General features: G+C 38.5%; 1 protein-coding gene across 2 annotated transcripts in view; it reads right to left on the bottom strand.

Moving 5' to 3' along the window:
- The window catches only part of GABRA4 (gamma-aminobutyric acid type A receptor subunit alpha4), a 45,553-nt gene that overhangs the window by 15,341 nt on the left and 4,627 nt on the right, over positions 1 to 25,585 (bottom strand). Inside the window, exons 3-9 of one of the 2 annotated variants that reach the window (XM_055797834.1) lie at positions 20,347 to 20,414; positions 17,677 to 17,897; positions 17,492 to 17,574; positions 15,576 to 15,719; positions 14,001 to 14,153; positions 10,450 to 10,709; positions 1,508 to 2,297 (exon numbers count right to left, since the gene is read on the bottom strand). In XM_055797834.1, the coding sequence (XP_055653809.1) occupies positions 2,058 to 2,297; positions 10,450 to 10,709; positions 14,001 to 14,153; positions 15,576 to 15,719; positions 17,492 to 17,574; positions 17,677 to 17,897; positions 20,347 to 20,414 (1,169 nt within the window). In that variant the 3' untranslated portion in view covers positions 1,508 to 2,057. Of the gene's footprint in view, positions 1 to 1,507; positions 2,298 to 10,449; positions 10,710 to 14,000; positions 14,154 to 15,575; positions 15,720 to 17,491; positions 17,575 to 17,676; positions 17,898 to 20,346; positions 20,415 to 25,585 lie in introns of those variants that run through there. The other variant, XM_055797833.1, reaches the window with a different exon arrangement.

Consider the following 25,585-nt stretch of genomic DNA (forward strand, 5'->3'; position numbering starts at 1 on the left):
CCATCATCAATGGCTGAAGAACAGGTACACATTAAAACTAGGGCCATGTATTCGCAATATAATTCACAGGTATTCTTTTAACCCTCCTCAGTACTCTAGAAAATAGCTCAGCAGTCCTGAGGTGGGATATAGAGACACTTCAGAAGACCTGCGCCAGCCTCACCCTATAACAGACCTTCACAGCAACACCGCGCAAGGTCCCAGGGCTGCTTTTGCACCATTCGTTCACTTAAACGGAGAGAGTTCACTGCTGGAGGTCAATGCATTTTCTAGATCCTTAGCAGATCTTTGACACAGGGCATCACTAAAGTGGTATCTCTCTCTGAGAGAGAGGCAGGACAATCCTTAAAGCAGCAGCTTCTATTTTCTCAGGGATCAATTCACAGCAGAATTTACAAGTCACACCACCACCATCTGGTACCAGTCCCAGCAGCAGAGAGCTAATGCTTTGACATCTAGCAAGCGGCTGTCAAAGCTGGAGAGAAATGCCCTGAGCAGGATCACAGCCTGAATTACACACCTTTGCAGGAGGAGCCATCCAGCTGCACCCAGTGCTTTCAGTTCTGAGCTCTTTCCCGAAGCTAGATTCAGTCACACTGTAAAAAGGCAGTCACAAAAAGACACTGTCCTCCTCTACAGCAGCCCAGTGACCAGGATGGGAACATAGGTTTGGCAATAGGACTCTCAAATCTGCCTTGACTGTCTCATGGATAACTACACAGGCTTCCCACATCTCAAGCACTTCCCCACCAGCCTACTGGATATTCTAGGACAAGTGGTCCTCATTCCTTATGATAGGAAGTGTGCATTCTGCACAGTTCAGTCTCCCCCTCCCGTTGCAGTGCATGCACGAACTGGCTCCAGAATCAATTCCTCTCCTTCTCCCTGGCCCCATACAAATTACTTAACGTAACATGAGCAGCTTCAATAGGAACTTAACATGTCGCAGACTACACAGCAGCCCGGTTACTAACACAGTTCCCCAAGACAGAAGGGACTCAAGTCTGCCCAGATTCCCATGATGGGGTTTGTGGGAGGCTGTATCTAACAGGCATGCTGGGCATTCAAATAAAGCAGACTAGGTATTTTTCCACCTAAGATGTATGGCAAACACTTTGGAAGCAGCAAGTCAGTTCTGTGCATGCCTACCCAGGGAAATTTAGTAATTAAGCCTTTTAAGTGCCTAATCACCTTTTTGGATACTTAATCTCCCTAAATTAAAAACAAAACAAAAAAAACCCAACCAAACAAACAAACAAAAAAAACCAACAACCCCCAAAAAACCAAACCAAAACAAACAAAAAAAACAAAACACAAAAACACACCCCACAAAAAATAACCAACAAAAACACCCAAACCCCTGAGAAAGGTACAATTAAAGCAGTTTTTAAATGCACAGAAGAATTTTAATTGTTTTTTAGAATATTCAAGCATATAACAAAGAGGTACTATTATAACGAAATGAAAAGTGAACAGTAAATAAACATCTTTATGCATCACCGTTAATTTTGCGAGACTAAGATTAGCCTTCCATGACAGCACTATTAAGCCTTCAGTGAGACACAGGTAAATTAATACATAGGAAGGTCAGTGATGTGCTATATGAAAGCATAGGTTTCCCAAATTAAGAAAGCTCAATTAATTCAAACATAAACTCATGCAAAAATTGGAAGACTTAAAGCAACTAAAAGTCTGGCATTACTTATTGTTTAGCTGCAACATGAAAATTGTTTGTGTGGTAATTTAGTAATATTTTCCCATTAAACCCTACCATAGTGTTTTTTATCCTTACCATTCCTTCCTAAGAAAACAGTCTGTTCTTCTGGAAGGACATTATATAGCCTGCCAAATTCACACCATTTGATACTTACCAGGGAAGTAGCATGTTGTCATCAGTGTAAATAATGCTGCTTGTCCCAAATCCCACTGAGTCACCATATTGCCATGCTGCTAGCAAATGCACAACTTGGAGGATAAATCTCCCATGTTTTATTATTATCTTGTAGAGCCAGTCAATCAACATTTTACTGGAATAATACTAGAGATTTTGTTTTGCCTTACAGAGCCCTGGAATATGACCAAGTAAAAGCTCCACCTGCCACAAAATACCATGAATTCCAGTCCATAGCTTTAGCAGTGCAAATAGCAATGCAGATTATTTGGAGAGGAAAAAGTAAGGACAGATAAGCTGCAAGAGCCAGTCCACCATCCATGCTGCTCATTTTGTGACCTGAATCGTGATGGGAGGGGAGGAGAGGTAAGAAGAGTTCCATCTTATGTTCCACCATTAGACAGGCCTGAAAGTGCACAATGTGGAAGAAAAGTGAATTCAAGGTTATTAAAGCGACAGAAATTGGAAAAACCTCTTTTCAAAAAATGGATCCTAAATTTATGTCAAATAAACTCATCAACCTGTATGGTGCTTAAGAGCTATATACATGCACACATGTAAGTATGTATATATATGTACGTATGCATGTATATAGTTCTTAAGCACTGGTGTACATGGTTCTCAAAGATTTTATTTATATCATGACAAAAATGAAGAAACTGAAAACATAAGTGGGGGGGCAGGGAATAAACACATTAGGATAGGTCATGTGCTAACCAACGTGGAGGTGCTAGGTGCTCTGTATTTATGTGTTTATGAAAGGAAGAAGAACAGCTGATTAGGGACCAAAGACCTTCATTATTTTCTGTATCTTTCAGTTTCAGTGACCTTAAAGCTGTAGCTAAATTTGCTTCAGTAGTTTGCTGAAAATGCCTTGAACACTCATTGCCTCGTAGATTTTCCCAAGCCTCTCAACATTTATTTCTTCTGACTCTAATTCTCCCAGCTGTGAAACTCAATTGCAATTTGGTGTCATTGGGCTCACCAGCACTGGAAACTCTTTGTGAAGGGGAAACAAAACTGAAATTTAAATATAAATACAGAAAAAGGTTTAAGCAAAAAATACAAAGAGCCTTGTGTTCAAAGACATCATTTCATACTTATCATCATAGCGAAAACTACAAACCCCCTGACAATTTGCATCACAAGAGATGCTGAACAATCTGAAAATCTTACCCCTGTCACTACACACTTTTGTTCTGACTTGGTGTTTCTGAAGTGCTACCACATATTTTTTGAGTACTTAATATTTGCCTCTACAAAAAAAGAAAAGAAAAAAAGGAAGGAAAATGCAATTAGACCAATATAAGACCTATCTTAATGCCTGCAACTGACATCAGCATCAAAATAAACTTTTATAATTAAACAGGAACAGGCATTGTTTATCCTAATGACAAAACAATAATGAATATGGGGTTTTGGACCATGGTGGGTTTTTTTTCCCCAGTAGATCAGCACAATCACAGGGAAAGGCATTTAAGTGTATTTTCAGAATTAAAACCAATGGGGTTTAGTATTTTCTAGAATATCCACTTGAAAGATTGATGTTACTGAGGTATGCTTTGGTTTCCAAAATAAAAGCCTTATCCTAGTACCACTTAAGCCAAGTCTTCCAGTAACTACAGTAAACGTTGTCAGGTATTTGAGCATCAGATCAATAACAACTGAACATTTCCCTCATATTCCCTTGCCTGCTATCATGGTACTTCATTATAATATTCACAGAAAATTGAAGACTGAGTAATTACTGCATTTCCTAGTAAGGGTTTGAGAAGATAGCACTCCAGCAGGGATTTTTGTTTAGTTATAAATAAGGTGTTGAAATTAAGCTCCTGCTTTTTTTGTGCATGTTAAAAGAAAAAACAAAACCAGAAACACAAACAACAACAACCCCCCAAACAGAAAACAGTTTCCCTATCAATTCCAATATTTTTGTTCATTTTATCAACACTCAGTCATCTTTTACCTTCATTATAATTGAATTCCGGAATTCAATGGAGCTTACATCACAGTTAAGTTGGGTCAGAATCTAGCCCCAAACCTAATCCTACGTTGCATACTCCCAGTAATTAAACTGCCCACTTTGCATTAGGCAAATGTTTCTTTCTACTTTCAGGGTAATTTTATTCCACAACTCAACCACGTTAAAGGTAGAGCAATATCAGGTTCTTGGAAAGAGACCAAATTTTCTAATATAGCACTTTATTTTTTGCTATTTAGAAAGACATATTATGTGAAATATTAAGAAAATAATTTTAAATTGTACACCCTACATTTATGCCCCAATCATATTGTCTGAGCACATATTTAGCTCTATAACTTGCAAATAGTGCCAGTTGCTGGTAGGGCTATCTAAGACTAGTGAACCAAGTAAAAAACCCCAACAACTAAAGCCCAAAGAAAAACAATAATAAAACAAACAAAGCCAAAGAAGCAATTAAAAAAAAAAGAGGGGGGGGGGGGTGGCACAGAGAGAACACACAAAACATCTGCGCATCACAGCTAATAAAATATTTTGAGAACTATTTTGGATCTATTCTATCTTCAGGAACCCAAACATTCAAAGTTCCCACTAAGTCACTGCAGCCTTCCCCCAGGTAGTCACTCTCTCCTCTCTCTCAAGTAGTGTTCTGTACAAAATGTGCCAGCTGTTTATGACATGCATCCACTCCCATTTTACTTAAACATGACGCTAGTATATTATGACTGTAAATAACTGACAGCAAAAATGTTGACTAATGAAACCATTAGCGACAGAAAGTTGTTGACACGTCAAGGAAATTATTCACACAGTACAACACCCTCCTTTTCTATGGTCCTGTCCTTACATTTGCATGAACTCTACACATTTCTTGAGCCTGAAGTCCTCCATTAGGATCTGATTTTTAAAATGCCACTGCCGTAAAAAAACCCAAACCACAACACCCTAGGCAGTGCAGAAGCAATGATGCAGCAAAAAATTATTATTGTATTTAAAAACTGAAATGCTGTTCCAGCTGCACAACTATTCAAATCACACAATAGGAGGCAAGCTATGCATCCACAGAAGGAGTTCAGTAAACAGACCATCACCTTGTCCAAACACCACTGGTAAGACCTAGCTGCTCTTCAGAAAACTCCGTCCACATATGAGGGATGTGGGTTTAGCTCCACTTCTCTGTTTGCTGGGACTGAGGAAGCTATTATTCCAAGCTATTAGTCCAATGAAGAAGCAAAGAAATTAAGCGGCACTACTTCAAATCTGGTACATTTTATGCACCTCTCCATTACAGAGTATGTCTCCATATTCCAAAAGAAGTTTTGGTTCAAAGGCTAAAATTTCGACTTTCACTTACAGCCTAGACCTTAGACACAAGAACGTATTTGTTACTGTTTCAGCACGAATCCACTTCAGGGATTAAGAACAAAGAAGCAGTGCACACATGCACTAAAAAACCAGAAATATCTAGCCTATGGCCTCTGGATTGTGCCCAGCCCATCAGAACAATCTATCTGGCCCAGTCCTTGCTCTGGAAGTCAGGAGATAGTGCACATACCTGAGCATGAGCCAGGTTAATTGCTCTAGACAAACTGCTCTCGACGTCTGCTCACCAGAAGATGCCAAAGGATCCCATTTTCCTCCCACCCTCCATCATGTAACTTGAGCTGTGTCCATTGTATAACTAAAAGCTTTGTATCACAGAAAACACATCTTAATCACATGAAAGCACATGTGCAGGTTGCCCACATGACATGTTTCTTGTAAACTTGTCAAGTACACACCAGTCACCTATCACCCCTGAATGGATATACCTGTTATGAAGTGGACTGCACACCTACATGGCAGTGAAGAGTTTGACCCTTGAGTTCCTCCACTGGATGTACAGAACTTGCTCAAGACAACATGACACTTAGCCATCTTCAGAAAAAGAGGAAGATAGTTTTGAGTGTTACAAAATCTACTTGTGACCAAGTTTGAAGAAATCACTCTGTTCAAAAGGTTCGTTAGTGTCTGACCTGTTTTTTTCCAAGTTCCACGTTCTTTTAATAAACAGCTGAAGTCGAAGCTGGTTGAAGCTTAACAGTGTTAAGGAGCCTATTCTTTGAAGACTTTTTCAGTAGCATTCTTCATCTCCAAAACTGGGTAGGTCTTTAAAAATAAACTTCATAGGAGTACAGTGAAAAGGAAATCATGCAGAAGCATAAAAATAGACTCAGGAGTCCAATAACAAACTATAAATCATTCATTTCCATCACATGCTGACTTTGCAACAACATTTCTGCTTTCACTAAAGAAAGCAGTTCAGAATATTCAGGGACAGGTTCACTCCTTCTAACCTGAAAGCATTTTAACTTGCTCCCAAGACAAGGAAATCACAGGAGACCATGGTGTAAAGTCATCTGTCTTGGCTTAGACAGACTCCAGAACTGTCTTGCTGTGCTGGCCAGAAGGGATGAATGAGGCTGTCCAAGTCCCTTGTGAACTCAAGGCTGATCTCAAACAAGCTTGGGTCCTAATCATGGGATGTCTACTGCAGAACTGTACTCCTCCTTACGAAAACTATTAAGTTTGTATCAGAAAGTTATAGGCAACAAGATGACAGGTTTGAAATGGGGTGGGGAGGTGGAAGAGGGCAAAAAGAGGTTGTGTAAGACCATGGCTAAAACCAAATCAAGTGATAGAGGAGCACAAATGGCATCCACAGGCACTACAGGCTCGCTTCGGCCACTCCCAGCCCAGGAAACTAGCTTGACACCAGGATTTTTTTGTTGGAATTAACACAGTTCAGATTACTTAGCCAGCCTCCAAAGTTCATTTAATGCTTACTCTAATAAATATATTGATCAGTCACACCCAGTATGCAGCTCCAAAAATGTAAATATAATTACTCAAGAGAATAACTTAGAAAAACATACAGTCTGCATTTGCTACAGTAAAGAAGTATTGGTTGTGGTGAAGAAACATATAATGTGAATGAACACATCCCAAATCATTTGGTCATAGTGATACGACTTGCCTTTGATCCATGACAACTGGAAAAGTGTTTTTGACTGAAAAGAAAAAAAAAAAAAAACACCACCAAGAATTCTAATTTGTGTGAATAATACATGAACTGACTCAATATCGAAAACCCAGTTTAATTCTATGGTCAGAAACTGGTCAAACGTATACGTATCAAAAAAATACTTCCAATTACATCCAATCTATCTTTAAGTTACCAAACATTACTATTAATATGCCTGATTTCTAATACTGTCAGATAGCAAAACCCCCATGTTTTATAGGGAATCCAGTTTCATAGCTCAACTTGTTCCCTCTTGAAAACCCCCTAGGACAATCTCATCATGTTAGTGGAGGTAAAAAAAAAAAAAAATAAAAAAAAAATCAAATGCTCAGAATCATCCAATGAATAATTCAGAATCAACAACCCATAAAATGAAACCCTCATTTAAAAGTATAGTATCACCGCCTTTGTTTTCCTTAACAGTGTCAATTACTCTGTTTTTCAGAGTTCAATTTTTGTTTTCAGGAGACCTATACAGTTGGGACCTCAACTGTGAAAAGCCAGTGCAACAACCTGTATGCTGTTTCAAGGCAGGCAAAAGCACAGCGATAACAAGCGTAAGAGAGGGGTCTCCCCCTTCTATTAGTAGACGAACCGAAGCAGGTTGCAAATGGTGAGATGCGCACCAGAATGAACTGTAAGGTTTAGGTGTTCAGCCGTTGCCTTTCCAAATTTACACACACTTCCCCCCTGGGCTAAGTGAAAATGTTCAACTTCGGGAGACTGGTAAATTTAACAGATTAGGCAACATCAGTCTGAAAAAAAATCCAGTTTAAAATAAAACTTCTCTTTGAACTCTGGCAATTGTATTGCAAACAGCAGAATTTCTAGAATAATAGTGGCAACATAGTACATACTTTTTTTAAAATGCTTACTGGGTTACGAAATCAAACCCTATCATTTAGCTATGGAGATAAAATGTATGGTCTTTATGTTAAGAAACAATTCCTACAGATTACATGCTACAGTCAGATTACTGTCCTTCCCCTCACCGGGAAACTGAGATTCTGTTATCTCTGGTAAATCAGCACTGATTAGACAGTATATGCGCAGAAAGAAAAAAAAAAAAATCAGATTCATAATAAGGCATAAGAAAATTCTACATTAGTCTTTTATAAGCAAAACTAAAACTTTTAAGGAGAGGGCTGTATTATGTGTCAGGTTGGAAAGCAGAATCTAACAGCCATATCAGCTTCTAATGAATTAGAACAGCCACATTAGCTTGTGTTCTGCACAGCAGGTGACCAGAACAGCAGTCATCCTCTAGCCACGGAAAGGGCTGCACCTCGATAGCTCAGCCTTACATGTAACAGTACCTGTGGGCTCACCCTGTACACCTGCTTGAGAAGAGCAGAGACTCAAGACTTAGCATAGGCATAACTGGAGTAAAAGCCATTAAAAAAATAACAGTTCAAGGTACAATCAACGTTATCACCCACTTGCATGCTAAAAACATTAACGTGGAACCCTTCCAAAAAGTAGTTTGCTCCTTGAGTGCTTTCAAAATCCCCAAACCTGTAAGCACATTACCACATTTATTACAGAGGTATTGATTAAGCAGTGGGATAGAAGTGTTCACATCTCATTTTACCTAGCTTTTGAGCTGGGTGAAGCTGTGTGTGTCCTGTTGTTGCTTTTGTTAAAAAACAAACAAACAAAAAACAGAAAAAGAGAGAGAAAGAGAAGTTCCTCCAAAACATGTGCGTAACTGGCTAGGCATGACACAAGAGTGACTTACAGCAATGAATCATGAATCAAAACAGTTTTGTTAAGCCTTCATCATTGCTAAGAAAACTTATTTTTCATTTTTTTTTTAAACAAAATAAAGTCTTCCAAATAAACCTATGGTGAATCCGTTCTTATGTAATCTATTTTCCTATGGAGCCAAGTGAAACTTGCCTATCACCCAAAGCAGTATTTATTAACATTCCTCAGGAATGCCCGAGACACTATACTAAACTGCACACTGTACAACCAGGAAGCTCAGCATAAACTAATGGCACTAATGCCCTTATGCACAAGGTGAACTACATGTTACTACAAACATACTTCTTCTTGTTCCCACCTCTTACTAGCAGCCAACAGAGTGACAAGTAACAAACTCTTCAGGAGCACATCGATCGTTTTAAAGAGAAACAGGAGCTAACAGAACACCACAGCCAGGAGACTGGAAACAGTAACAACCTACTGTAAGACAGCAAAGAGGAGGAAGAAAAATGGAAGTGGGTGGACAGCAGCTGAACAGCAATAGCAAATGGAAGGGGTGGTAAGGCAAAAAAGAGCAGATGAATAGGGAAGGAGACAAATGAGATGTGAAAAGAGACAGAAGACAAAATTACCAAGAGTTAGCCTAAAACAGCGGTGCCTCAATCATGGCTCAGCCAAAGGAAATTACAAAATCAGTCTGACAGGAAGAGTAAATTACAACGCTGCTGTCAGCATCTCACTTCTTGAGTGGTGCTGCCAAGAGTCAGCCATGGGTGGGAATTACTGGCCTCCTGCATGGCCGGTGCAAGTGCTGCAACGATTCTGTTAGCATATGGGAATGGGAAAAGGGAGGAAAGGAGAATCACTGGTGAGCTCAACTGGAAATGAGATCAAGGCCCAGGGGTCCTCAAACTACGGCCTGCAGGCCGGATACAGCCCCCCAGGGTCCTCAATCGGGCCCCCGGTATTTAGAGACCCCCCCCACCCCCCCCGCCGGGGGTTGGGGAGGGAACCAAGCAGCCGCAGATGGCTGCCTGCCACTGCATCCGTGCGCCGGCCCCCTGGTTAAAACGTTTGAGGACCCCTGGATCAAGCCTTTATGAACTAGACCTCATGCTAAAATAGCTGCCACACAAGTCACATGCAACCCAAAGCACTATGAAAGCTGCAAAACATTTTGTTAAACAGAGCCCCACAACCTTTTCAGGAGTTGAGGCAAGCTCCTGTGCAAAGGCAGGCTAATTACATAAAACGAAACCTATGGTGGACACAAGTTTCATCCAGCATTCTTCAAAAATTCCAGAAACTGTAACTGATGAAGAAAGAAAACTCTAGAGAGCAATACATGCAATGAAAGGAGAAATGTGATATCTAGGGAAGTGCTCCAAGGTACAGCTGCAATACTTTAACTTATTTTAATTCATTAAAGACATCAGCCAAAGATAACATGCTGCCCTCATAATCTGTAATATCTTCGTCTATATAATCAGTCCTATCAGAATCAACATGCAAAGGGAAAGTTTCCTAAAGACACCCACCCTAACTGACCTTCACCAAAACACAACTAAATAGGGAAGAGACTGCAGGTATGGATGGACACAACCTCCTTCTCTCCCCTGAGTTAATCCAATAATGTAAGAATTAAATAATGTTATACAGGTTTTTCTCATTGAATATAGTGTAGCATTAGGCTAATTTACACTGTATCATTACATCAGAGGGAAGCAGGGAGGAAGTTAGAGGCCTGTTTTTACCAAGAAACACTACAAAAAAGACAGAAGATATTTGCATAAGCTGAAAACATACCGAGAGTGTCTCTTCCGTACTTCTTTCTCTTTGTACTGGAGCAACTGGAAATTCAAGAAGGGATTTTACCGTCTTCCTTTTGGCTTTTTCCGCTTGAATATTAGTAAAATAGTTGACAGCAGCAAACTCAATAAGAGCAGAGAAGACAAAGGCAAAGCAGACCGCTATGAACCAGTCCATGGCAGTAGCATAGGATACTTTGGGCAGTGAGTGTCTTGCACTGATGCTCAGTGTCGTCATTGTCAACACTGTGGTTATTCCTTCAAAGAAATAAAGCAAAAGCACTGCTGAATCAGAGTAAAACAAAGTGAGAAGAGGCAAGCAGCTTCAAACAAAGAACATTAAATCACTTAAGAGTCTTCTTCTGCTCCTTGTGAATAGTGCATTAGATTTAAGTCATGACAACCACTATATACCTGTGAGCACCTATGCACACAAAACAGTTAACCAGTTTTTAAAGGAGGCATGGAAAGCTACAACTTCAGCAGTTTATCTACAGTTCACATGAAGAAAATTAAAAGCATATGAAATGAAGGCTTCCACATGTCAATTTCACAGAATTCCTTACAAGTTATTTTCTAAACACTTGAACATAATTTGTTAAACAGGGGAGTGCTCCTCAGACTGCAACAAAAACATGATTTTTCCTGTAATGTGCTCAGAATGCCATCTATTAGTCTGTGTCTGTTTCCCTGATCCCACTCGTAGTCTAGGTGCCATTAAGTCATGGCAAATTATTTTGGTGCTAAGGAAATCTAGAATATTATGTTAACAATTCTGTTAATTAAGAAACCCTTACCTTCTCTTTTAAACCCTTCTGCTACTAGTCAACCGATGAAATTTAATTAGAACTTCATCTTCAGAAAGAACAACTTTTTAATTAAAGTGTACAAGCATGAACACTGAACTCAAAATATGACCACTACATGGTAGTATTTCAAACACAAATACATGGTGTATAAAACCAAGGTATGGGGTCTTCTTTTTTTTCCCCTTTTTCATCCAAAACATCCCATATCATACAAATGTAAAATACCAAGTATATAGTGAACACTGCATAAATCCTACCATGATAACCTCCAGGAAGACTGACTACAAATGAAGAGGTCTTTACTCTTATGAAGAAAACACTGTACCCATTTTAATTCAAGATGAAATGTATATGCTCAGAAGAATTCAGAAATTAAGAGAATGTTTTCCAACCAGATCCTCACATCCCCTATTCCCTAAATGGTGGTATTCCATCTGGGTAATCTGGTATGAAAAAGCTTCACCTAGACACTGCCACACAGAGAATGGGGCACAATGAAACCAGTCCTTCCTATTAAAGAAGAAAAAAAGAGTAATAGCCAGATCATGAATGCATAAAGAGTATCTCAGAGCAAACTCAGCAGGATAAAAAACCACAGATGCCAGCTCACAAAACCTTCTTCAGTAGGAAGGCATTGAAAAACACACCACTGAAAATGTTTAAATCTGAGGAAAAAATAAATAAATTATGGGAATTTTTTTTTCCTAGAAGAGACCCATCCCTGCTTAGCCCTATCCTTCCTGATCCTACCTTTGTCCACTTCAAGCAAATAGCTTGTCTGAATTGTCTTTCCAAAGACTTTTGCTTAACAGATGTAAGAATAGGGTGAAGTGACTTGAATGATCAACTATTCCTCAAATACGAGGAGGAGAGGGGAGGCCATGACAGTATGATAGTCTACTGCCATAGTCTTTATCAGATTTCCCTCTATTAAATTATTCTTCTGGGACACTTGCAGTTGCCATTGCAACTGCACTTGGATACATGTCATAAGGATTTACAGGGTAGGGAATTAAGTTCTGGTGAAAAAATATTATATATACACATGAACTTTAATTATCCAGAGCTAAATGCTTGCAAGCTTCTGATTAGAAATGCACATAACCATATAAAAATATATTAAGAGTATTTTAATATAAAAATATATGCTAAAAACCTGTTTTAAAATTACTGCTGTCTTTCCTCTAAGAAACACCAGTCCCCCACAATCACCAGATTCAGGTGCCTGACACTTTCATGACCTAATTTACCTTTGTTCCTTGTGTATTCTTCCTCTGTTACCTTTGCCAAGATCTCCCTAATCATGCAATATCCAATGGAAAGATCTTTTGGTTAGCCTCTTCTGACAGTTCCTCTAGAAAGCTGGTCTTGCCTACCTCTTTTTGTCTTTTACGAAAAACTTTAGAAAACGGGGTCCCTGCTGGAGTTTTTCAGAAAACTAAAAAAAAATATACTTTTAGCCATACTTTAAGTCATTTGCTTTCAAAGGCATTTTAGAAACATAGCTGTACTTAGCAGATGTCCAAAATGTATTATTATTATTATTATTTGTTTCCAGTTTCACATATGGCTATATTGACTATATTACATCTATTGCTCTGTAATTTGTACATTTTCAATTATCACATTTTGTCTGTAAATACAGATCCTAACTTTTCAGTTCATGGCAATACTCTTTGAAAAAAAAAAAAAAAAAGGTACCATTATTTAACATCACTGCAAAGGCATTTGAAGTGATACACTTAATTTGCCTAATGTAATGCTTGAGTTGAGAGCTAGTGGGGCTCTTATTAGATTTACCGGTTGTTTCTCCTGTAACTAATCATTAACCTTGCCTAATCTGTGATACAAAACAGTGTTCTGACTCCACTTACATGTTTGAATGGGCTGTCATGTAGAAACATTAATTCCTATCACTCTTGCCAGCATCTGCCTATCTTTTGAAAGGCTTTTTGTAAAAAATTCTCTTCCTGATTAGTCTTGCTTTAGACTACACTATGAAGTCAAGACATTGCTCTATAAAGACTACCTTTAAAAATGTTTTTATCCTACTTCTTTGTTAGGAACTGTATTTCCATTTAATTTCTTATGCTTTGTCTTCCATAGAAGCTTTTTTGGTTTTTATTTTCAGAGTTCACTGTAGTCTCTCATTCAAACTGTACTTTGATGAGGGCAATTTTAATATCTTGAGATCATTTTGCTTTTTGAATTCATAATGGCAATGGTGGAAAGAAGAGCACTAAACACGAGTTTATAAACAGAATCTAAGCCTTACTCATAGCAAGCTTCCACTGATGACACAGACAACCCCTAAGAAAACATCTGTACATCTTGCACACTCAATTAATTTTAGAAGTTTCTTAGGAGGTATGAGTCCAAGTACTTACACTACCGTCCACTGAAGGATCAAACTGCTCTGGATGTAGACTAAGGACCTGACTGTATTACTCAGAGCCAGGTCTTCCCAGTTTGCTCCCCCAAGCGTGGAGGATCCCCAGAGATGTACAGCTATTTGCCACAGGCAACCATGCCACCCTTCACGTTATATATTCCAATATCTCTTCGTATTCCCATAACAATATTTTTCATATGTTGACAGCCAAAATTCCTCTGCATTTATATCACTCCCTTGTTTCTGCACAAGTATGGAGGCAGCATACCCCAATGCACTAGAAAGGGCTACTCTAGTGAATGTTATTAAAGGAGGAAGTATGAGAAAAAGTAGAAAAGAAATAATTACCAAACACAGTTCTAGCTGGAACGGATTCCTTATTTATCCAAAATGAAACTTGAGAAAGGATCACGGTCATAATGCAAGGGATATAGGTCTGAATCATAAAATAACCCATTTTCCGTCTGAGGTGGAAGTAAACTGTCATAACAATATATTCACCTAAAAAAAAAAAAAAAAAAAAAAAAGAAAGAAAATACCTTTCTGACTGTGCATAAAACCTGTGTTGCAGAATAACTGTTTCAGAGTATCAGCCTCAGACTAGGATTGTTTAAGATGATGCTATCCATACCACCTAATGTGTGTAGAAAGATATGTTCCTTAGAGACAAGAATGAATGTTTTAAACAAAAAATCCTGGAAGCAGTAGGTTCTTACAGTGCCACTCAGAAGCTGGTATCAAAAATACTATAAAAGTATAGCTAATACTGGACTACATTTTACACTAAGTACAATGTTAAAAATTCTTTTGGAAGCTGTTGAAGAAAGGAGTCCCACGACACAAGCTATCTACCTACTATAGCACCCATAACATTGTGGTACCTACTTGTCAAATAAAACAGTAACCACAATGATGCGCATTAAATGTTATGGAAGCATCTCAAGCTTTTTACTAGGTTTGTATGTCAGCACCACTATGATAATGAAGCAAATGCAAAAATCATCAACAAGAATTAAAAATATTCTAAGTTTATCCAAAACCTTATAGTACATACTAAACAACAACAAAATAATGCAGTTTGACTATAAACCGAATAAACTGTCTAAATAAAGCACTACAGAATGAGCATTTTGAGGACAGTAAGGAGATACTGTTGTTAACTCATAATAATCAATATGCCAAGAAGTATATTTCTTGTGTATTGCAAAATGCTGTTCTATTTTCTTTGAGAAAAATACCCATAGAGCAACACATCAAATATATTTGCTTTATCTGTTTCATTTTGACCATCTCGCAACACCCAAACTTGCTGATGCTTAGAAAACATTTCCAAATTTTAAAAAATATTTTGGGAATATGCTTGTTTATCACCACACTGCTCATCAGTGATACTTCACTCATTTCAGATGCCTGTAGTTGCCATTTGCCTTATTTCTTGCAGCACAAATCAGCAAAAGTATCTATTGTGACTAATGCATTTGTGCCTATCCTTATCTGACTAGAAGGGTTTTATGGCTTTAATAACCCATTCTGTATGCTGTACTTCTATCCCGAGCTGTTTGCACCACCAAACAAAGGAAGTCTTTTGCACGTAATGTGGATACAGTGCTGAGAAATTACTTCCTCACCCAGGCATCCTCTTGACTCTTCAAACTGAATTTTAAACAGTGATTAAATGCTCATTTTGTCCCTTGGAGTAATGATCTCATTCTAGCTTTCTGAAAGACTGTCGCAATCTACTGTAATGAATCTGCAAATGTAAATCTGAGGGACAGAAACCTAATTCAGATTTATGATCTCAGCCCTCAATATATACCCTATGACACTCAGTACAATACCTTACAGGAAGGAAAGAAAAAAGCCTTGGGCAACATTACAGGGTTATTTTTACCTCAAGTTGATTTTTACTGACAAGTTTCCTACCTGTAATAGATTTAATGGTTTCAGTGGATACTGTATGCCCAAGCAGGTCATACTGAACTAAACTGGAAGACTCCTCAGGAACTTCCACTGACTTCTCAGGTCCTTTCGTCCAGGTATAAATCATTTCACTCTTTGGATAAGCATCTACAACACAGCATCAGTTTGCATAAATAGGAAATGTCTCACATCTTAGACTAAGAGCCCAATCCAAACCTACTGAAACCAAGCAGCAAAACTCACACTAACGAGATTCAAAGATACCCTTCATGTTATGTTACCCCCAAAAGCCACCCTCAGACGAGAATAAATAGCAGCTAAGGTCACACACAAATTCACATTTGAATGTGAAGTCTAAACACAAGTTCTTGCTGGATCAGCCTTTAATGGGCACGTAAAGTTTATCTTTAAATTATTTTAGAAATTTCCATCTACAATTTTATCATTAAAATATACTAATATATAAAAAAGAGCATGTAGGAGGAGGATAGATTTTGGAGACTGGGTGCACATTTCTTTACAGAAAATAATGAGCATACTAAAAACTATAGTATACTAAAAACTGTAACATATTAAACTTATGTTTACAATATCTGCCAGAAACCAGAGGTCATTAAAAAAATCACAATAGCCCCAAAATAAGCACACCCAAAGAAACATTTTACATTTAATACAAAAGACATAACTTAGGGCTAGCATTCAATCCCTACACAGCCCAAACTCCTGTTAAAATTAAATTAAATCAGTCTCTCATTTGAAATGGCTACATCTGATTTCCAGTTTCACTAAGGAAATTACCAGATTAGCATCAAGCGCAATTTCTGCTGTCTGGTGATTCTGCCTGAAGAAATATGCCTGTGGAGAAGCCCCCATTAGTGAAGCTCCTCTATCGTACTGCTGATACCGAAGCCAAATCTGACAGCACCTGGTCTCCAATCTCGCCGTAACAGGGATGAAGAGCCTTTGCAGAGCAGTGTCTTAAATATCCCCCTTTTGGTTGACTACTCAGCTGTATAAGCTAAATTGATGCCAAGGAAAGACTATGAGGAGCTTCCAGCCACTTCTAACTTCAGAGCTCTGGGTTGAAGTTTCCTTCACGGATTGAAGTCCAGCCACTGACTACATCGTGTAAAGCAGAGAGGTCAGTGACCAAGGAGGCTTAGCAGAGTGACAGGATAGTTACTGGAGTGCACCAACCATCCCCAGGCAGTCTCAGAAGTCTCTGCTGTGGATTCAAATTGGGGAATCATAACTACCTCCCCCAGCTGCTATGCAGTACGTCCCAAAACGTTCCTTCTAGCCAGAGTTTGGAGGTGATCCAAACATCAATGTCCGACTTCAAAGCAGAAAGTGACCTGCACTAAGATCCCTCTCACCAGTCCCAAAATCATTTATCTAGTCTAAACTTGCCATGCAGGCTCCAATTACAGGCCAGGAGATGGACAGATAGAACTAAAGATCAAATCTCTGCACATGACCTACACGTCTATCTTAGGACATCGGTGTGCCTCAACTAACTGTAGAGAAAGTCAAATAACCTGCACCTCCCCTCGGTGCCTTTTACCTGGCCGTCGTAAGTTGAGGTGGATCCCACCCTCCTTGTCTTCTCCGGAGAATCTCTCACTTCACTGAGTATCCAATTCCTCCCTAAGAACCAAGAAAAACTACGTATTTCAAGCAACTGTGTAGCCAGAATAGACGGGTTTAACATAACAGCTGAATCACCTCCCGCTTTTCAATTCTCTGACTGGGTTTAATTTTTGAGGCACTAAGTAAAATTCCCAAGAAACTTAACAGGAGTTTTGTCTGCATAAGGATTGTGTATCAAGACTAGTATTCAAAAAGTTTAGTAATTGCTCAAAATCTACTTCTACTACTTAAATTCTGTAGTTACAAGAAATTTCATAATTGCAACTTACAACTCCCAAATTTGAGAGGACAAGCATGACCATCCATGGGAAAATCCACTAATCTCATGGGACACTCTGCACTTATTGTAAGCCTATAATGGAACAAATTAAATAGTCTCTGGTTGCCATTTTGTCTAGGCAGTATAACTTTTGCATACAGTAATTGTAAGAAGCCAAACAAACACAACAGATACCTCATTGTGTACAGGATGGTGCCATTTCTCATTATTCTGAAGAGTTTATTTGGGGCTGTCATATTATGTGCAACAGACTTTTTCCCATTCCTGAAGAAAGTGTCAGGAGTCCACACCTTCGAAACCATCAAGTTGTTAAGTCTTAAAATTTCAATAGGGCCATCATATTTTAATCTTTTGTCTACCCATGTCTGACGGAAGAAGACATCCATCGTATATTCCTGTATTAAATTGCAGAAAAACAGAGATCACATTTTCATGTGTAAAGATTTCTTGTAAAAAAAGAAATTCCTCGGGAGCAAAGAAATCAGTGCTAAAGAAAATGCTAAGTCCACTACACAAACATCTCTCCACCAATTAAAGCATGTTGTGTACTTCTTAATAGCTTAATTTCCCACATTAGTCATACCAATAAATTGCTACACATATTTAATCATTAAGGAATAATTAATCTAATTAGGTTGCAGGAAGCAGGCAACTGAATTTGTAGTCAAGCATGTAACTGGAAACAAAACGATCTCTGGCAATAAGTGTCAACAGATTTTCAAGGAAAAGATATCCATGGGTTTTCTGCTGCTGGCTAAATTAAAAATACCAGGACAAATGATTACTTACACTTTAAAGTAAGGAAGGAAAAATTAATTTCAACTCATGGAAAGAAAGCTTTTAACTGAAGAAAGCTAATTATTTCCTTTCCCAGGCCCACAAAACACAGATAATACATTATATACAGTCTTATATATATACACATTTGTTATTAACTACGTAACTATCCCATTAACTTCCTCAGAAAAGCCATTCAGATGCTCCAAAGAAAACATGCAAACAACAACTGCAGAACTGCAGACACAGGCACATCATGAGAAACCCTATGTGAATGAGTGGGTGAAGGCATGCACTTATCTCAGGAAGCTAAAGCATTTCACACAAAAAGCATCACATGGCATTTAAAAAGGTAACACAAAAAGCTTTAAGTCACAGTTGTGATTTTGTTATTAAGCGAAACAATGTCTTCTCACTTCACTTCAAACTCTTGTGCGTAATATTACCATTGAAACGACTTGTATGCCCGTATCTATTCACCTTGGCAAGGAGGTATGTTCGCTAGTGTAATGCATCTTCGGCTTTTTTTGAGAATCTTCTTTTCCATGGCTGCACCCTCCGCTGTGGTTTCTAATCAATCTACGAAAAGTCTCTTTTCTAGTGTCATTTCTTGCTGGTGACTTCATAGCTCACAAGTAGCAGTTTCTGTTACCAGCTTCTACTGACAGATTTTGTAATAGACGATTTCAACCGTTTTCATTACACTGGGCACCAAAGTAGCCCAGGTCTAAAAGAGCATTCTGGTCATCCCCTGTACTGAGACTGTATCACACTTGGCTGTTTCAGCAAGTTTTAGAGTGCATCCACATTCAGATTATATTAGGTCATTAATGGATACATTAACTAAAAATTATTCCAAAAACAATTCTTGGATCCCTGAATAGCCTCCTAACTGATCTCTAGTGATGAAAGGGGAAACATCTGCCGTAAACTCTTCTTTGGCCAGTTTCTTACCTACCTTCAGTCTATGTTCTCACTCCTGCCTTCTCCAATATAACTAGTAATTTCCCATGTGGCACCTTGTCCAAACGCTTCAATGAACCCTTACAGATGCCACGCAGCCCTCATTTTAGATTTGAGGCACACATTAGTAAACTTCCTTGGGACCATCTTCTTGTACCCCTTGTCTCACCGAACAACATCATACTGCACAGGACAGCCACTGAAGGAGTACAATGCATTTCAACTCAAGATTGCTGCCATGAATGTAGCCCTTGAAAAAAGACCTTGCTGTCACATACCTTTCCACATGATAGAACCAAATCAGGTACACCACAAAGCACACGACAGCACTGTATGGGAAGGAAGTTACTGCCCTGAAACTGCCTTTCCCTTAAAGAAGTTCAGTTCAGCATGTATGGTTGTGTTGCTTCCATAGGATTTCTGGGCTATTTTTTAAAAAGAGAAACTATGGCATAGTTTAAGGGTATACCGCTGGATTACAGAAGCTGATGAGAGTTTTACTGGATTTGATCTCAAATGAATGCAGATGCCATTCAGGCACAAATAACAGTACATGCAAATGTAACATTTCTCTCCTGTGACCATTTCATGCATGTCACACTGACATTCAATTTCTGCAGACATTTATGAAAACTCTTATCAATCAAACATTTGCTGAAAGTGATGCTAAAAGGGGCACAAAGATCAGCAAAGGGCATTCATCTGAAATGAAAACATCAACAAGTATTTGTGAAATGATGTCATGATTATTCACCTGAGAATAACACAAGTTTCAGAAAGGAAAAGCAATTGCAAAGATAATTAGATGTTTTCCCCACAGTAGACTGACTTAGACACTCCCTGCAAGACCTGATTCTGCCTCTATACCATGAAAGTCTGTTTTAAATCTCGCAAAGTGAATTCCTAAAGTCAGCCAAAAAAAACAGTGAAAGTGTGACCAGAATCAGGCCTGATGTATCTAATTATAACCTGTAAATTAAGCTGTTACTAATCTTGCCTACTTTGCATGATTGACAGAACAGTACAGATGAAGCATCCACTCCTCACTGCAGCTAATGGTTTCTCAGAACAAGGAAATGGCATTTTAATCCCAGAAATACATACCATTTCTACATCAGAAACAGGTCCGAAACTGGTGACATATATATCTGTTTTGACTTCAGTAACAGGACCTAATGTATGAAAAGGAAGTGAGCAAGAAAATTTGAATTTTGCAGGTCAACAATTCCCATAAACGATCCTGGCACGTGAACAGTTATTGCTTTGAAGGTTCTGTGGACGAGCAACAGCAAAATGAAAACACAGGTCATTTCAGATAAGTCTCTAATAACAAGCAGTGCTCAATTACCTTTACCACATAAATAAATCAAAAGCAGCATTTCCATGTAAATCCCCATTCAGAATACCAATGTTGACTCAACGGATAAGAAAACAGATGTCAAAAAATTAAAAGGCTCACTGAAAACACCATGCTAATTAACAACAAGCACCAAATTCAGGAAATCCACATTCCTCAAGGCATTTATTACTAACATTCAGTCCTACTGGTAATAACTGGACTACAGATATCAGCACGCCATGCACTGGGCAATTTAGTACTGCAGGATCAAGAACTGCACCCGCATCCTGAGATGTACCTAAGTGCTTTAATACTAATAACCAAAAAGTCAAAGTTGGATATTTGAACATTTTTTAGGGTCTGAACCTAGGTGTATGTGCTACTACAAAGCCTGTCTCGAAAGAACTAGCGATATGTAGGACACTTAAAAACAGTACACTGAGCAGAGGTCTTGCGCTCTCACAGCTGGGTATGGCACAGCAACCACCCCAGAAAGCAGCTTCATTTTCATGTATGTCCTTTACCACAGGACAAAACACCTTGAAATCTCAGACGGGCATTCACTCTACAGCACATCCTACAGTTCCCCTTAAGTAAAGAACACATGCACTAACTAATTTCACTGGGATTTAGGTCTGTTGCCAGTGTAAAAGGGTAGAAAGCTGCTAATCATTACCAGTTACTACGAAGATTCTGTGCTCAAAGCATTAGCTAACAATTTTATTCAGGTAATTAACTCACATCATACATTTTTTTAAAAGTAAGTTAAAAAAATATCTACTGATGGTCTCACCAAACTGTATCTGTTTGCAAAAAATGTACGATCTACAAATTCACAACGAAAGATTCTAAATCCGTACAACTCAAATTTATAGAGGGTAAGTGGCTCGAGTCCATTAATTCAGGCTTTATCACAGTATTTGCAATCTAAAAATTAAAGGAGGAATAACTTAAGATTGTTAGCAGCAGAATATGTCCCTCTTGGAAAGAAAAAATAAAATTAAAAAAAAAATTCGCTGTTCACAGATGTCACTTTGAATCAAATGTTAAAAGGAGAAAAAGAAGTAAGTAACTGGAAAACAGGGAACCTATATTTCTTGCATCTAGAACAAGTGTCAAACTGTGAACAAAAAGTAAAATAAAACCATGTAAAATTATTTCACTAAACAGTTTGCAAGTTATGTAGAGAAGAACAGCTAAGAATTTTTCGGCTAAATGTCAAAAAACCGACTTTGCTGGAAGTTAACAGTTTCACAGAAGGACATTTTTTTGAGATAAAATCTAAAGAAAATTCACCCTAGAACAGTTGGTAGCTCAGCAGTCCCTGGAAAGTTGGATAGTTTGGCATGTCTGTCTTGAAGAGGTTTTAAGAAGAAAATCCCAAGTTCCAGATAACATACTTTCATACCATGATGTTTATTTTGCAATGGGTTTTTCTCTAAATATGTCAAATGGAAGCTGCTCCCCTTTCGACAAATAGCAAAGTGTTCATTAGGTCAGGGAAACCCATGAGTGGTTAGACCACTCGTTTTACTGACAACACAGCAAATGGCATTTCCTGAAAATAATCATTTCTGGAGAACAGAAGAGCTCCAAGAGATTGGAAAAACTCATACTAGAGCTGTCAAGACACTGGAAGTGAAGACATTCATCTGCAGCGTTAGAAAACACGAGAGAAAAACCCAATCATATTTGTACATGGAAATAGAAGAGATACAATCATATCTGACCTCCCATAATCACAAGACCAAAACTGATCTAGTGTTGGTTTAAATATATAAATATTTATTTCACCTGAACTTGAAATATTTCTGGAATCAAAGTTTCATAGAAATGAAAACATCATTTTCCCCATATACCTCTAATAAGAAAATGCAGGTATTAGTCTCTGTTCCTCAGTAGTAAGAGAATAGCGAACATTGCACTCAGGTTCCCAAATCCCTTTCAGGAACTGCTTTATTTGTTAAGTTCTAAGAAATTAAATAGGAATATACCTTAAAAAAAAAAACAAAAAAACAAAAAAACAAAAAAACCCTAAACCTTCAACTGTTTTCCTCTGGCGATATCTTCTTTTCTTTAGCTCACAGAACACTGTAATTTTATAATCATTACACATTGAGCAAAGGGACAGATTCTTCCCCACAGGCATGAGCTGCTTCTCCTCAGGCATCGAACCCTTTTGTTTTATTAAATGATTACAGAAGCATGGGCAATAAGTGTCAGAGGCTTTTTGCAAGTTTGTTGGGTTTGGGGGTTTTTTTTGAGCTTCTCAGAAAGAAGAGGAAAGCTGAGATCAAAAAGCTAATCTCCAAACCAGGAAGCCTATGATTTAATGCTATGAGAAATCCTATAGCAGCAGCACAGGGCTAAAACGAGCTTGAGTTCACTCTCCAGCCACTGCTGTTTTGCTCTCAGCCTTTATTTATTAGTAGGACCCATGAGAAAAAAGGAAGTAAAAACTCCCAGATAATAATGAAGCCACAAAATAAGGCTTAAAGTTTACTTTTGGTTGCTTGCCCAACATAGTATCAGTACATTGACAAAACACATGTTAAAATCACATTTTAGGCCACTAGTAAATGGCAGGTGAATGAGGATCTAGAAACATTTCAGGCATCGTAACAGTTACCCAGCTAGTACTGATGTGCAAATCCTTGCTCTGCATCCAAAACCCTGGTCAAACACTAAAATATTTGGTAGGATTGAAGACAGCAGCAAGGGACAGTGAAGCTGATTATCTCCCAAATGCTTTTTCTCCAATTGCAGCCCTGTCGTGCTCCACATCTTCCACCTACACTGTCAGTTCACAACTGTTAAGAGCAAATCTTGGATTTTCTAGCACATCCCGGTATTAATGCCAACCCAGGAGTATCTATGGTGACACCAAAACCTATCCCTTGTTCTCGTCCTAGAAGAAAAGATAACTCCAGCTGGCAACAATAGCAGGGGTGCAAACAGTGAGTCATGCTGCTTTTTTTTTTTTAACTATTATTAATCGTGGGAATTCCTGTCAACGAGGAGGTGATCTGTAGTCACCTAGCCCACTTTTACTGGTGATTTAAGGAGCCCTCTGAAATGAACATGTAGCACCACTTAATCAACTCAGGCTCTGCAAGCAGAAGATCCTATTAGAATCCTTAACACTCTATTACTGGCAATAAAATGCATCGAGTTGTAAGCAGGCCAATTAACTTTAAATATGACCATTTGGGCTTATCCCTCAATGGATGTTCAGAAAGCATCTATCCACCATAAATCTTCAGGAATGCTGAAGAACTATTTATAACATACTGGTGTGTATTTTTATGTCAATGAAATAGGAGGAGAGTCCTACACACTGCAGTGGGAACAGCTAAGTCTGAATCACTGCTTGCAAGATAATATACTCTAAAGAAGCTCAGGCAGGATGAAAAGCAACCCCTGCAAAAAGCCAGAATAGTTTGGTGTTAGAGATGTTACATGTGGGCTGAAGAAGCGATGCCAGGCCCTAACCCTGTGAAGAGGAACCTAAGACAGCTCTCCCATGCATTTTATGCCAACATATGGGTTGAACTGCAGCACAGCTCCCAGTGAAAGACTTTGGGCTCCATTATCACCGCGTCTCCATAGGCAACTGTCACTGCAGAGATCTCCACTGTATGTAAACAGTCAAATCCTGTACAGGCTTTCTGTATATTGCAAATTTTCCCATCAGGAGTCACGCAACCAACCGGGAACTTCAGCAAACAAGTCTGTAGAAAGGTTTCAACATACAAAGTACAATTTAAATGCTAAGTGCAGTTATTGCTGCTATTATGAGATCAGTCCCAGGATACATAAACTCCATGAAATTATATGGCATCAGTTCCTACAGCTATGTCTAAAAAGAAGAAAAAAAAAGTAATTGCTACAGATTTATATTTTTTTTAATATAACTACATGTGAAAGATTTAGTGCTTTCTCTTTCCAAATTCTTGCTGCCTGAATAGGGTTTTAAAAGGTATCTTTTAAGCGAAGGAAAAAAAGGCATCATATGAAGTGTATTCTCTTGTTTCATTCTACCAGAAAGAACACTTGCTATATGCCAGATTTCTGTTAGGAAGTCAGAACAACTAGGTAGGGCATTTGTAAAAAATTTATGTGGAATTCCAACATGTAGACTATATTCTCTACCAAAAGAGAAATACAAAAAATTCAGCAGCACACAGGAGATTTGTCTTTACGTATGTTCGTTGATCAGCATGTGTGAATCCTGAAAAGGAAAAAACATACCTCCACAAACAAGGAGATTACTGTTTCCTTGCCTGTTCATCAGCAGACAATTACTGCTGAGACAGCCAACTAGCTTGATACTGGTGCCAGTTTTCATGATGTGGACACCTGTCTACTAAGAACTGGACTAAGAATATCAGCTAATTTTGTACAGGTCACAGAATAATGAACAGATGGTAATGACTTCAAGCATTACTAACCTGGGCCAAATTCAAACCAGTCAACTACAGGTATCTAACACCATATCCTGTTAAGTCTTTGAGTAATCTACTCTCACCAGCTGAGGAAGGCTGGACAACTGTCTGAAAAAACTTATCAGCTTCACTTTACAGTGCTCGCTTCAAGTCCATCTGCAATCTGAAAAACAGAAATAAATTACAGTATCTATTATGCTGAGCAAGGGAACCTTGAAGGTACACATGACTTCCTAATAAGAGCAGATAATCATGTAGATATTTTTCTGCTCTCTAAAAACAGAAAATTGTCTTTGCTCTTCAAATTTATTCTGTTTATCTTCTGACTAAAGTCACTCCTCCTGCACTGACAGGAAATGAAACTCTTCAGAAACACTGTTCATCAGCTGAACATTCCACAGCCTAGAAGGGGCAGAGAAGCCCCCTCCTACCCTTCTTAGGGGAGACGATGGCCAGCACATGTAATTCCGCCTAATACTCAGCTGCACTCATGAGAAAGAGTATGAAAAGATGAAGAAAAAGAAAAGTGAATAAACACAGTCCTATTCCTTCTACTCAC

The sequence above is a fragment of the Falco peregrinus genome, chromosome 2 (assembly GCF_023634155.1).
Source record: "Falco peregrinus isolate bFalPer1 chromosome 2, bFalPer1.pri, whole genome shotgun sequence".
Classification (NCBI taxonomy): Eukaryota; Metazoa; Chordata; class Aves; order Falconiformes; family Falconidae; genus Falco; species Falco peregrinus.